We start from the raw sequence: 14,093 nt of genomic DNA on the forward strand, positions 1-14,093 counted from the left end.
ACCAATACCTGTACTGCAAAGGAAGGTTTAGTCCATCTATCAGTAGACCAGCTCTTCAGGACCTTGTGCTGGAAATCTGATTATATCCTCCTAGACATTAATGAAATCTCATTGAGAAGACTGAGGACTCTTCAGCTGGACATGTGTTCCCAGGAGCTGATGCAACAGGCAGCAGGATGTTCCATGCCATGGATGGATGTGCTGGTGGCATAACAAATGGCTGAATCCTGAGAATATGTCCAAGGCAGGGCAGCATCTCGGTGCTGTGGGGAGTGGGGGGAAGCTGTGACAGGAGTGGCATATGCTGTGAACAGCACACAGACAGCTTGACAGACACTGGCAAATTGTGCTGTGGAAATGTGAGGTGTCACCACACCAGGGCTCTGCTCAGGGATACCAATGAGTGAGTTGAGATTCATTAGTTACACAAACACCTAACTGCCTTCTGCCACCTCTGCAATGAGGTCAGGCACCTCCAAGCAAGGCTCAAGGAGGGTGTTAGCATGTCAAAATCCTGCAGTGAGTTCTGTCAGCCCTCGTGTGCCCAAGACTAGAGCTTCCTGTCTGCTTTGTGTTTACCCTTCTCAGAGGATACTCCACCTGCTCTCTCTGCAAGCCCAAATGCCATCCAGCTCTTCAGGGACCACTGGCCCAGGCCTTTGTCTTTTTCCTGCATCCAAGAGTGTCTCCTATCAAGCTGATTGCCTCCCAGCAGATGGCAAGCACTCACTGCTGATGCACCCAACAGCAGCATCACTCCTCAGCCTTCACAGCTCCTCTCTTAAGTCAGGTTGCCTTTGTACTGGAGGAGATGGTGGCCTGTGGAGCCACACAAATGCCCTGCAGCATTATCATGGTTTCATCTTGTACCTCTAGCCAGGAGGTGATCCCTTGTCTGACAAAAACAAAAAAAAACCCAACAAAACAAAAACAAAAAAACACCAAAAAAACAAAAAAAATCACAAACAAAACAAATAAACAAATGAACAAAAAATACCACAAGCTCTCCCCCAAAAAAACCCATGGAGCAGGTCCAGGAAAGCTGGTTCATAGTGCCCTATATGCGATCTGGGTGCTGGCATCAGCTTTGCCAAACCCTGTTGAGAAACCTCAGACCAGAAGTGCCTAGGGAGACACAGCTGTGCCTGCCATGGGCTATAAAAACACCTGGGAGCTGCAGCTGTCTTGGACACCACAGAAAAAGACAGTTTTTCTTCCTTCTTGGGAAGAGAAACATATTATTTCAGTTCTAGGGCAATCATTATTGCACCAAGCTCTCAGCTAGGCTTCCTGGCTGGTGTGGGAAAGAAGAAGAGCAAAGTCTGTGTCCCTAGTTCATGTGTTTGTAGGAAGGTATCATACCTGCATCTTTCTTATCCTTTTCCTGGCTCTTGGGCAATACAAAGAGAAATCTGGAAATGGCTGGTGGGGTGATTTTTGACTAGGTGCTACGCAGGCATGGCCACACACAGGCCAGTGCTGTGTGTCTGGAGGCTGCATGCAAGAAGGTTTCCCAGCTGACATGGAAGTGCAAAGCCAGGCTGCTCAGGATGGCTCCTGGCCCTGCACTCTGCAGGTCAGTGCCTGCCCTCCAGCAGCTCCTCTGGCTTTCACCCTGCCCCAGATGTGCACACTTGCAGCTGGACAGGAACTGTCTGGAGACAGCCAGAAGCTCAGCTGGCAGGAGTCAAGGTAAGTGCTGCCCTCAAAGGCCAGGGCACCAGTGAAGACACGTATTCCCAAGAGTCTTCATTAGAGCTGTCTAAGTCTTCCTCCTGTTCTGAAGTGGCTGCTGCAGGTTTCTTTGATCCGTCTCCCAGACCTATAAACTCCTGGCCTCCATCTTCTGGGCTGATGCCCAGGACTTTCATGTATGTGCTCAGAGTGAAAACTTTCCCCACAGGATTTCTCCCCAGGTTTTTTATGCTAACCCAAGAACTTGATCTTATCCCTTCTAGATCAGTGTCATAGACAAGAAATAGGAAAATGCTGCTGCCTAGATCTCTTGGGATAGGAGGGAACCAGCAAGGGAAATTGCACCCAGAGGTGTCTGTCTTTCAGAAGGCAAACACTTTGAGTGCTGGCATGGGAAAATGGGATGCTTTCTCATCCCAGTTAGTCTGGAGCACAGGAGACTCACAATTTTTCATCTACACTTCATGTACAGACTCATACATTTTGAGAAAGGAGCCCAGCTAGCATTAGTGCCAGAACAATTTTTCATGAGAGGAATTTCATTCCAGCCCTTGCAGGAAGCCAGAAGAAGCTAAGAGGCATGGGATTCAATCACACTCGTTGAAATTATAGCACAGCCTGATATTTTCTGAGCAGTAGACAGCCTTCTGCTCCATCTATAGCCTATAAAGGAATGAATGTAGATAAGAAAGTGTAAGGTACTGGTGGGCCTAGTACACCAGTTAGGTTAACTATATGTGGATTTGCACTTGTATGATGAGAGCTGCAACAGGAAGCCTTCCCTGGATTTATGCAGCCTCTGCTGCAGAGACCATATGATCACAAAACAGGTATCTGTAACACAGACCCATCTGCTCCACACAGTGCTCATGTGCTACCAAAGGCAACAAAATCAGGCAGAACCCTCCAAGGAACTAAAAGACTAAATGACCACATACTCCACTGCTATATCCTTGCTCCAGCACTTGGCTGTGCTTTCCATTTCAGGTGACAGCTGTGTCAAGTAAGGCTACCTCTTGTGCCATAGTCTGCAAAGAGCCTTGCAGCAGAGCCACGATCTTGGCAGGAATCCTTAAGTGCCACTGTAAAGCAAGTAAACATTCATTGTTTTTTTATGTATCTGTGAGTCTACTCTAATAGGTCTTGATACTATTACAGCACTGAGGACAGGCTGAAATTAGATAATAGCACACACAGCTGGCATCTATTCCCTTGGAAACTCAGGTAAAAATGCATTTAATACCTCTCCAGTGACAATGAATATTCATTAATATGACACAGATGTATACTTGATTTGAAAATAAGAACAGTAATTAAAGAGCTGTTAAGGTTAAAAAGCAGCAAAGGAAATTCAGCTACTGAAAGAGCTGTTCAGGGATTAGCTTCTAACCTGTCTGTGCATGGGTAAGCACAGGAGGCCTGAGATTTTCCACTTGATTATTTTACATGTAAGCAGACCATTTGTTTTGCTTTCCCTCCCCAAACTCTGCCATCTGGAAATGACCTGAGTTCAGAGTTCATTTCTACCACACTCTTACCTTATTCTCACACAGAACAATTGTGCTCTGCTGAGGCACTTTATTCTGTCTCATTGCCTGCTCCAGTGGTATTGAACCAACAGGAGGTGAAAGGGAAACTTTCTGCAGCCCTTTGGGAAGGAAGCTATTTAAATGTCATCATTTATATATATTCTTTTTATTAAAATAGCCCTGGGGATCACCGGTAATGATAGCTGACTTGCCGTAATCTCTGAAAATCTCCATCCCACTGGCCATGTCATTAAAGCTGAATTTTTCAGGGATGTTTCACAAAGGTTCCTTTGCAGGGTGACTTGTGGCCGTGACCCGAGCAGTGCGCACAGGGTGTGCTATGAGTGAGTCAGGAGAGAGGAATTGGCACTGCTGTGCTTGGAGAGGGGAAGATGGAGCAGTGTGTCCCAGGGCAGCACAGCACTGCAGGACTGAGAGGTCCCACTGCTTGATCACAGCCAGGGCACACCCTGTGCAGTCTCACCCACTGTGTGCCAGTGCCAGAAGGACGACCTGCAGGCTCTAGGAACAGGTCAGTGACATCCTCCAACCCCAACTGTGCCATGCATCACCTGCTCCCTTTCTGGGGGGGTCCAGTGGCTAGTTATGCCACTGAAAACATCAGGGCAGAAAACAAAGCAAACCAGGTGGAGAGGCAGACCACTATTCTAACCTCCTAGCATAAACATAAATAAAGAAGTGAATCCACCCATTTGGCTGGTGTTTCAGGCCGCTCAGTGAGGAGAGTTAACTGCATATTGCCTGAATTAGAAGCAGACGAAGTGCATCTGCCTTTGCCCTAAACTAACCTGACTTTCTGCACGGCAGAGCCCGGTGCAGACACGTGTCCAAAACCAGTGACAGAGCCGCGGCAGGCACCCGTCCTGCTTGCTTCTCGCACCCGCGTCGGAAACGCTTTCCTGTTCCGTGCAGGTACGGGTGTCACAGAAGGCAGCCCTGGGCTGTGTCACCACGCCGATCCATCTGATCGCCTCACAGACAAACGATAAATGTGTGTTTTCTGCCTGCCTTGGCTGATTGGCTGGTTTTGCTGGAGGACGTGTTTGGTTTGACTTTTTTTTTCCCCCTGAAGAAAATTCCAATTCCACGCTTACGGAGTGTATCGCTGATTCAGCCTAACGGAGTTAATCCTTCTAATAAGAGAAACGGCTAGTGATTGCTCTTTCTAGAAACCTAATCTGAGAGTTTTAAGCGACAGGGAAACGTGATATCCCGTTTATCTCCGATTCTAACGCGCCGTGCATCCCTCGGCCGTAATCTGCGGTACCCTCTAACCGGGCTGGCGAAATTCACACCCGTGCAATCCGCGTGTTCTGCTATAAACAGCAGCCTCTGGAGGGTGGGCAGGTGTCTGGGGGTTGCGCCGTTCGCACCCGGCAGCTCCGGTTCCCACCCCGGGCCACCTCCTCCAGAAGCACCCGGGCTGCGCCGCCGCCTCCCCTCTCTGGGCGGTCCGTGCCGCCGCTGTCCCGTGCGGGGCCGGGCCGGGCCGGCGGGGTGGGGGCTCCGGGAGCCCGGCCCGCCCCCTCGGCGGCGCTCGGCTTCCCCGGCGCGGCGGAGCGCGGCGGCAGAGCGGCGGCAGAGCGGCGGGGCAGCCCCGCTCTCCATGGCGGTGGCGGGGCGGGCAAGGCGCGGAGCTCGGCTGAGCGCGGCCGCGCTGCTGGCGCTGCCGGCCCTGGCGCTGCTGGCACTGCTGGCACTGCTGGCGCTGCCGCCCGGCCGCGGCGGTGGCGGTGGCAGTGGCCAGGAGCAGCCGGGCTCCTCGCCGCCGCTCCTGCTGCCGCCGGGCTTGCGGGAGGAGCTGCGGCAGAGGCGGCGCGATCTGCGGCGGCTGGAGGCGGTGGCGGGCGGCGGGGAGGCGGCGGCCACGGGAGGGCTGGGCTGCGGCGACCTGCACCGGGCGACGGCGGTCAGCGTGCTGGGCTGGGGCTTCACCAAGGTGGTGGCGCGGGCGGCGCTGGCGGGCGGAGGCACCGTGGCCCTCAAGTCGGTGCACGGGGCGGGCCGGGAGGTGCGGCGGTGCGTGCAGCGGTACGGGGCCCCGGCCGGCTGCCGCCGCCTGGCCGCCTACAAGCTGCTCAAGGAGGTGACGCTGCTGCGGCGCCTGCAGCACCCCGGCATCGTGAAGGTAGGGCGGGCGCGCCTTGGCGGGGGCTGCGGGAGGCGCTGCCTCGGCACGGCGGGGAGCGGGAATTGTTGCCGGGGCTGAGCCGGTCCGCCCGCGGTGCCCACGCTGTCCCCCGGCGGCCGAGATCTGCCGGCATTGGCAGCGACATCGCCCCGACCGCGGCTTCTACTTTCCCACAGCTGCACGGCCAGTGCTATGACAACAGCGGAGATGCTGAGCTGAGGGTCACAGCCATGCTGGAGCTGGGATCCCCGCTGGAGATGATTCAGCTCCTGCAGACCCCCTGGGAGGAAAGATTTAAAGTAAGAAAACAAAGCGAAGGAGTTTTATCAGTCGCTTTTAGACCACAAACTGGGAAAATCGGCGAAGAGCCGGTGATGACCGCTGGGGCAAACGGGATTCCCCTGCCGACACTCTCTTTGATTCCCGCAAATTGTCTGTAAATCGTTTCTTTTGCATGCCTTTAAAATCACATTAACACGGCCCTAGCTTGGTGTCTCACGGTTAATTTCTTTCTCCATAGAGCGGTGTTACAACTTTAGGTGGGAGGAGATAGACGCAAAATCGTACTCGGTGCTGAGGCGGTGGTTAATAACATCTGTTACACGATAACGTTAGTTTTGCCTCTATATGGCCTATATACATACATACATATATATATATATGTGTGTGTATATATATATATATATGCAGAAGGGCTTTGGTCAGGATGCCTCTCAGCAACCCTAACCTGACTTAGGAAAGCCACCTCAGCATGCTCCGAGTCTGTAGTTTGCTGTGTGCTACCTGTTCTAGGCAACAAGCTGAGCAAGCCGACCCTCACCATGTGTTTGTGTGGTGTGTCTGATTTTGGCCTCTTTAGGAATTGCTGTAGTAAAATCACTACTAAACTGCTTTCCTCCTGCTGTAGGTGCTAGGAAGGTCTGCAGCCCTTCTAGTGAGATCTGTCTCATCTTCTAGGCATCCTGCATAGGGACCCATATGCTCTCCAGGAATATAGATGACTTGTGGCATGGCATTTACTTTGGTTATAGTTTGTTTAACAGTTTGCCTCAAGGGCTCAGTTGGGGGTTCAATACTACTTGTTTGGGTGCCAGGAGGAAAAAAAGCAACATGTAAAAAAAGCAAGTGTATCTTAGTGTCAGCAAGAAATGCTTTGGGCAAATAAAAGCACAGCAGAAGTCCTAAAATAAAATGTCTGTCTGCATGTGGTCCTTAACATTGAAGGGAAGCCTCACCATCTGAGCCAGAGGGGGAGTGTGGCAACTGCTCGCTCAGCTGTGGGACGCGAAGCTGGGATTCTTATGATTGCTTCACTAAGCAAGTTAAAATAGCATCAGAGCTTCCCCAGTGCAATTCTCATGGCTTGGGGAGTTTTACTTTCTTCAGCTCTGTACTGGCTTCTATGTAGCTTTCCTAGCACCTCATCTTCTAAAACATGCCAAAGTAAGAAACCCACAATGCTGGATTAGCTGGTGGTAAAGTTTGGTATGGTGGCGTTAGAGATTTTAATAATCTCTTGACTGCAGAAGACAATTCAGAATTTACACTGGCACTGTCTAGTCCTGTTTCCTAATTAGGGTGTCTAAACATATGGGATTCCCCTGTGATGAGCCACATCAGATACCAGGGATTGTGCGAGCTGTTCCAAGGGAAAAAACCCTCGTGCCTGCACAGATCGCTATCGGCAGTGTCGAGGGGTGACGTGGGGCTGCCTGGCACACCTAGCTGAGGATACACTTTGTCTGATGCCAGGGCTCCTGATACTGAATGAAAACTGCTGAAAAAAGCTACTTGAGCAAAGTGCTGGTGCAGTATAAATGCACTTCTCTAGCTCTAGTTTGTTTAAAAATAATTTACCAAGCTTTCTGCTGGGTGAGGTATTGTCTGGCCTTTCCCTGCTGCCAGAAGGTTGTCATAAAAACAAAAAAGCTGGCCATAAATACATTGCAAGCCTTCACTAATTCTTCAGAAGCATGACTGTGTGCCCAAATTCATACTGCTGAGTGATGCAGCAAGGCATGAATGTGGTATTAATGACCATGGAGCCTCAGTCTGTATTGAGCAGCATGGGGGAAGGGAGGGGAATCTATTAATTTTATGCCAGACTGGGAAAAACCCTTCTGATTTCAGCTGGCAAATCAATATAACTCCTGAAACATGAAGGCTGCTATTGTTTTCCTCACAGCTTTCTCTTCTAGTTCTTATAACTGCAAATGTCTCTTTTTGTGTACACACATTTTTAAAAAATGTTGCTAAACTACTTACCAGTCAAATCCTGTGGCAATGTTGATAATAAATTTTGTAGCATACATATAATTACCTTTTAAATTCTATATGCTTTTTTTCCCTTTTAATTTAATTGAATGCCCTCCCCTTTGTTCTACTTCCAATTTAATAGCTGTTTTTCATCTGGTCTTTTTTCCATGCATATTCATCTTCTCTTCCTCAGATTTGCCTGAGTCTTGTGAAACTGCTGTTTTACTTGGCACATTCCCCCCTGGGTTCAATAGTCCTCTTGGATTTCCAGCCAAGGCAGTTTGTTATGGTGGATGGAAACCTAAAAGTGACAGACATGGATGATGCCAGCACCGAGGAGCTGTCTTGCAAGGAAGATAATGACTGCACACTCGACTTCCCTACCAAAAGTTTCCCTCTCAAATGCTCCGTGGTTGGGAAATGCGAAGGCATGAATGAAAAGAAGAATCTGTTCAATGCGTATCGGTATGTCCCGCTGCATGGGGGAAGATCTGGGATGGTTGAGCTGACGCCGTACCATGTAGCCTCTAGCACCTTCCATGCAGTGATTCCCCTCACCTCTGTCAAAGGGTAGTTAAGGATCACTTTGAAGCAAGTCATTTTCCTTATAAGGCAGGAAAATAGTGTACTTTTTGTCTGGTGAGAATGAAGGCATCTTTCTTCTGCTGCTCCCTTTCCCCAACGCCCTCTAAAAATTTGCCCCAGAGCTTGTACCTGTAAATTTGCTGTTTGCCAAACAAGCCCTGGTGTTTGACATGCATGGGCTGTGCTTGCTGAAAGCAGTGGCAGTGCAGGCTAGCAGCAAAACCCCACCAGCTTGGAGTCCCTGTTGTTGGGAACAGGCTGGCCAGCCCTTCCCTTCACCTCCAAATCTCCCTATGGGCTCCTGTGGAAGAGCAATGGAGCAGGTTACAGGCAAGGGGCTGAGGCTGCTGCTGCACTTTGTGTAGGCCATCAGCTGAAAATGCAGGGGCTTTTGATCACCACTGATGCTTGGCAGGTCATCTTTGATGCTTGGCAGGAAGCCTTGGCAGCTGGATATTTATCCAGAAGGACTTAGTAAGAGAGCCTGGATTTCCAGGATTCAGTGCTAAAGGGCAAATCCCTGCATAGATTATTGCAGCCTTGCAGTGGTACTTGTTTCTTGTGCACTTGTTCCCTAGAACAGGAATTTTGTGGAAGGGTCAGGAGATGAATCATCCTGACTTTTTTTGGAGGCAATAAGAAGGTCAAACCTTTTCAGGGCAAGAGAAAGATTTTGTATGAGTTTTCTTTTATACAGGTTTTTTGTTTTGGTTTAGTTTGGTTTTTTTTGGTGGGAAATACATTGCTTAGTATACAAAAATGGCCCAGGGGAATGAAGGGAAGCTTTATTGCATGAAGCTTTGCAAGGTAGATTTAATGCAGCAAGGACCAGGCTTTCAGCCCAACTCACAGGAACCATCTGGGGCACCAAGATGTGCTCAAACATAACTTTATAACCAAAGCAGACTTACTAGTTGCATATGGATAATCAAGTCACGGGAAAATGTAGACAACTTAATCACCAGGGAAATGAAGGCACTGTATTATAATCAGCCTGTGGGATTCTTTTGCAGGTATTTTTTCACCTATCTTTTGCCACATTCTGCACCACCAACTTTGCGGCCCCTTTTGAGTGATATTCTGAATGCAACAGGTATCAGCTGATATTCATAAACTTCTTTATTAGAAGTCTCTAAATGGTATTTTGTGGAATTGCTTATCTTTGTCATCTTTTTCCTTAAATATAGGTGATTTACGATACGGAATAAATGAAACACTGAGAGCTTTTGAAAAGGTTTTACATCTGTACAAATCTGGGCTCTATCTGCAGAAAAGACCTCTTCTTTTAAAAGGTAGTTGATTTTGAATGCTATAAGTAAAGTAACTACTGAGGGAGTGAGGCACTTGGTAACTGGTCAAATTCTGATCTCCCATACATTTAGGCAGTTTATAGTCACTAGAAAAAGCCCCAAAAGTGTCCTTTTTTTGAGCAGGGTTTTCTTGTTTGTTTTTTTTTCCATGGGAGCTATGCATGATTGTATTGCTTTGCAAAGTAAAAGCATTGCAGACAATCGGCATGGACTTGTGTTTGCACTGTTTCTACATACTCTTCTCATAATGAACATCAGTATTTCAAGGGAATGTGCTTGGCCAAGTACTCAGCAAACTGAGTGACTTTTGTCTTGGGATATCCTTATCCTTTGGACCAACAGGTCATTCTTCTGGGCTGATATTCAAACTTCTCATTTCCCTGTGTGGTTTCTGTCTGCTGGCAGGTTATTATGGAAACATAGAGTGGGGAGGCAACAGCACCGAGATAAGTGTGGCAGGGTACTTAGAGCCTTGGTGCCCTCCAAGTTCTTTTTCTCTGAAGATCATTCTATTGGACCTGTGGATGGATAAATGTGCCTTTATGAGGTACATTCCTCTGAAAAGGACCCATTCAGTGGTAGAGATGAGGCTGATCAAAAGGAAGTTTCAAAAATCCAGTGTTTACTGTGGCTTGCATTTTCCTAAGTATTCACATGAGGTGGTGGGTGATGGTGGCTTGCAGAAGGAAATCTCTTTACATATGAAAGAACTATAATTTGCACTGTTATGAACAAAGATATCTGATCATTTGCATGGAAGGACCAGCAGCTTTAGCAGGAATTACTGGTATTTTCCAACAACACCCGTCTGTTGGCTTCGTGCTGTGCCAACATGATCACCATCCTAGAGGTGTGGGAAGGTGAGGAGAGACTCTTAGCAGTCAGTGAACAATAGCCTGAACAGCACCTGCTCAGGCTTGTCAGGTCTTTTGTCAGGTCTCCTTGTCAGGAGCAGCATCTGGCCTCCCTTTGCCCCACTGGGGTTCCTCAAGCTCCTGTTTCTCTGAGTGGCACCATGATGGGTGGGTCAGTTTGTGCCCCGTGTAGCTTGGAGCTGGATCTGTGACGAGCTGCTTCTGTTGAGGCTGGGGTGTAGGAGAGGCTATTTGAGGTTGGCTTCTCCAGGGGAAACATGGAGGGCCTGTGGCTTTGCACAGCAGCCTCCTCCTCTTACCCACCCCTGCGGTGGCACCCCCTCCCTTCACCCTTGAGACCTCTGACCCCTCTCCTGCATCTGAGGGGGAATTGCTGTGCACTGCTCCACTGCAGAACCAAAGGGCAAGATTTGGGTTTCTTTCAACTTTGCAGCTCCTCTCCTCTCCACCTTGGTAGGTCAGTTCAGTCTGTCACTGTTGCAATTCTTTTAAGATTCTCACTGATCAGGTGTGTAGCCTAAGTACTCTCTGAAAGTGTCCATGGAATGTTTCCCTAGACACTCTCTTTCTGTCCCCAGACTACATCTCCCTGAAGGGTTTCCGCACAGTGGAAGGAGAGGACTACAAGTGCTGGCCCTCCTACAGCCACCTGGGCTGCCTGCTGTCCATTCACAGCGCCGAGGAAGCCGCTGCCATTTGTAACTCCCAGCTGCAGTGTCAAAGCTTTATCGTCACCCAGCACAGGACGTGGACAGGTGAGCTCGGGCAGTGTGGCAGGGTGCTGCCACGTGCTGCTGCCGCCTTCCTCCATCGTGCCTTGAGTCTACAGCCACATATAAAAGCTGCCTTCCTTATTCTTGGGCTCAGATGGCTGCCACTGTGGGCATCCAGAAATCCCCAGTGTTTGTAAAGAGACACAGGAGCAATTGTGTTCTCCCTCTGCACCTTTTCTCCTCTACAGATTTTACCCAGGAATGCCAAGTATTGTTAAACACTTACTCATTTCTTGCAGAGATGGCTCCACTTTGGTGTTAGGCTAAACAATCCCTGTGGTATGTACGGTTTGCAAAGCTGTGGAGTTTTTAGAGATGAAAGAAGCTGTGTAAAAGAAGGTGGTTACTATTGTTATAATTAAAAGAATCATAGCTTACAAGTTGTTATCCCCTTTATCAAAACTAAAGCCCCAAGCCAAGGGATTTCCAAAATGTCCCTGTAATTAGCTCTGATTATAGCCTCTTACAGTTAGCATGTTTTCAGAATTATTTTTAATTATCTTATTTAGCTGACACTTCAAGCATGGTCTAAATTGTTTCTTGAAGTAAAACACTAAATGAGGTAAATGAGTGTTTTCACCCACAATGGTGCTGAAGAATCATGTTTTGTCAGCTCACATGACATTTCAGAAAAACCCCAAACTACCAAAAACGCAGCTTTTCTGTGGGCTTGTGTGCAATTGGCATGTGGTGAACTAGTTACATAAGAGTGCTTACATGGATGCAGCATAAATCTCTTTGAGCCACCAAGTTTCACACCAGCAATGGACTGTGTGAGTTGTGCCTAACACAGCACATCTGGCTTCCTCACAGGGCAGCTGTTAGTGCTGTGTGTAGTGCCTGCCCAGAAGGAATCCTCCTTGAAACCACAGCGAGGAGGCAGGAGAAGCACGTGGGACCCTTTCTGCAGTGCCTTGCTAGGGTGCTGATCCCTGACATCCTGCACCATGCCTGAGGTCCTTAGTGTTTCCCTTCCTGGCATTTTTCTTCCTTGCAGTTTCATGGCTCATCTTTGCAGCCAAAGATGCCAGAAGTGTGTGGCTGAGATGCCGAGTGCCTAAGTTTGCCAGCTTGGTTAATGAGAGCTGTGGGAAGGCATTGGTCTCTCCTAGGGCTTCTTGGTAAAGCAAAGCAAGATGTAAAAGCCTCTGGGGTTGGGTGATGCATTCCTTGTGCGCACTCTGAGCATCTGGAGTTTGCTGGGAGTGTAAAACACATCTATGGCAGGGCAGAGTGACCCTCTGTTGAGCAAGCAGTGTGTTCCTGTGCCTTTTGCAATAAATAGCATGGGTCAAGGTGAACCTCTCTCCTCTATTAAACTTGTGTTTTTATTTCCTTCCCAGGACGCCCACTCGCCTCATTTCAGAGTAGCTGGACTGATTTAATACCGGATACAAACGCTGTAGTCTATATTAAACGTTCGGCTTCCTCAGGGAAAAGACTTTAAAGACAATGAGATCACATGAAATGATCCTGGGAGGAACAAACCGCTGGGGAGAATTTCATCTGCTGGAAAGAATGACATATTTTATTTTGCTTTGGAATGGGATCTCCCTGCCATCTCAGATAGAGTCAAATGCTGCTGTCTCCTTGATCAAAGCTCAAATTTTTAATTGCTGCTCCGCTAGCTTCTTTTCCGTTCCCACACTGCTGTTCCACATAAATGGTCTCAGTTTTAGTCAAATGTTGCTAGACTGTGCAATACTTAGCTTTGCTGCTTTGGCCAGCTTTTCAGCCAAGAAATAGAAATAGCTGCAAGGGATCCAGCTTGGGTAGGCTTAGTTATTTCAATCACCTCCAAAAACCTACAGATAATGCACTTTGGAGAAGGCAACAGCTCTTTCTGCAGCTACTAACTGGGTTTTCTTACTACTGCAAGTGTAAAGGACTGGATTTCAGCGATGAGGCCAAGGTTGCGGGGTTGGGATCCATAACCGGAGGTTGATGATGGGGGTGGTTCTCCAAGGAGGGTCCTGATTCAGTTCCTTCCAGTGCAGGGGAGGGAAGTGGTGGATAGGTCAACACTGGATCCAAATATCTGTGTGTTTGGATGTAGGATATGGGGTGGATCCTATGTGATTTCTAATACCAGCTCCCATGTATCAACCTTGAAGGTTTTTCTCTGTTACTTTCCATGAAAGAGCAAGACATTCAAATAATTTATATGTAAGGTGTTACTTTGTATGATAAAGAATGACTGTTTATAATAAGCATGCTGTGAAAAGTGTTTTTTTTTCTTAAACTGCCTAAGTTTTTACTGTAACCAAATGAAGAAACGCCAGTGTTTCCTACCTTCATCTCACCTAACATCGTTACCCACTCCTGAGGCCAACCTGTGAGTGCTCCAAGCAGCATGTGAATGTTCCTGAGCCCACTCGGACACTTGGGTCTTGAAGGACACTGTGGCTGTACTTGCAGGTTCCTGAGTGTGGAGGAGACAGTGTGGTCCCAAGAGCCTCCTGCAACTGCCCTTTGCTAAAATGGTAGATGTGGCCTCTGAAAAATAGCTAGGGTTAGTATAATTTCAGACTAAGAGATGGCAGTGTAATGTGCCACAGCTGGGAGTCCCTGGGAGCAGTGACCATCCAGTACCTGTTCTGCAGAACTGTTGGGAAAGCCTAAATCACCACTGACCTCATGACTCCTAGGGAAGGTCCCTGACTTTGTGCAGGAAAGCCTCACTACAGCCTCTGTGTGATGCCACGTTGTTTTCTGCTTACCCCACATCGGAAATTACAGTTTTGGGACCAGGGCAGCAAGGGTGTCGCCATTTCAGTGTGGGGCCTTGCAGCAGCTGGGGCACTCCTGGACTGAAGTGGCTGGAGCTCTTGCCTGGAGTCGTGCTGTGTTTTCCATGGTCTCTCCCCGTGTTTCCTGGCACAGGAGTACACCTTTCAGCTCTTTTGTGCTCAATTAAC

The 14,093-nt window shown here is 48.5% G+C and overlaps 1 protein-coding gene across 1 annotated transcript; it reads left to right on the forward strand.

The window, feature by feature from the left end:
* Positions 1-4,851: 4,851 nt before the first annotated feature.
* On the forward strand, positions 4,852-13,385 carry LOC107205380 (extracellular tyrosine-protein kinase PKDCC-like). The gene is made up of 7 exons (XM_015629701.2): positions 4,852-5,373; positions 5,553-5,675; positions 7,826-8,097; positions 9,231-9,310; positions 9,405-9,509; positions 10,981-11,157; positions 12,519-13,385. Exons 1-7 carry the CDS (start codon positions 4,852-4,854, stop codon positions 12,620-12,622), a joined length of 1,383 nt encoding a protein of 460 aa, XP_015485187.1. The 3' UTR covers positions 12,623-13,385.
* The last annotated feature ends 708 nt before the right edge of the window (positions 13,386-14,093 follow it).

This window comes from Parus major, chromosome 5, assembly GCF_001522545.3.
Source record: "Parus major isolate Abel chromosome 5, Parus_major1.1, whole genome shotgun sequence".
Lineage (NCBI taxonomy): Eukaryota > Metazoa > Chordata > Aves > Passeriformes > Paridae > Parus > Parus major.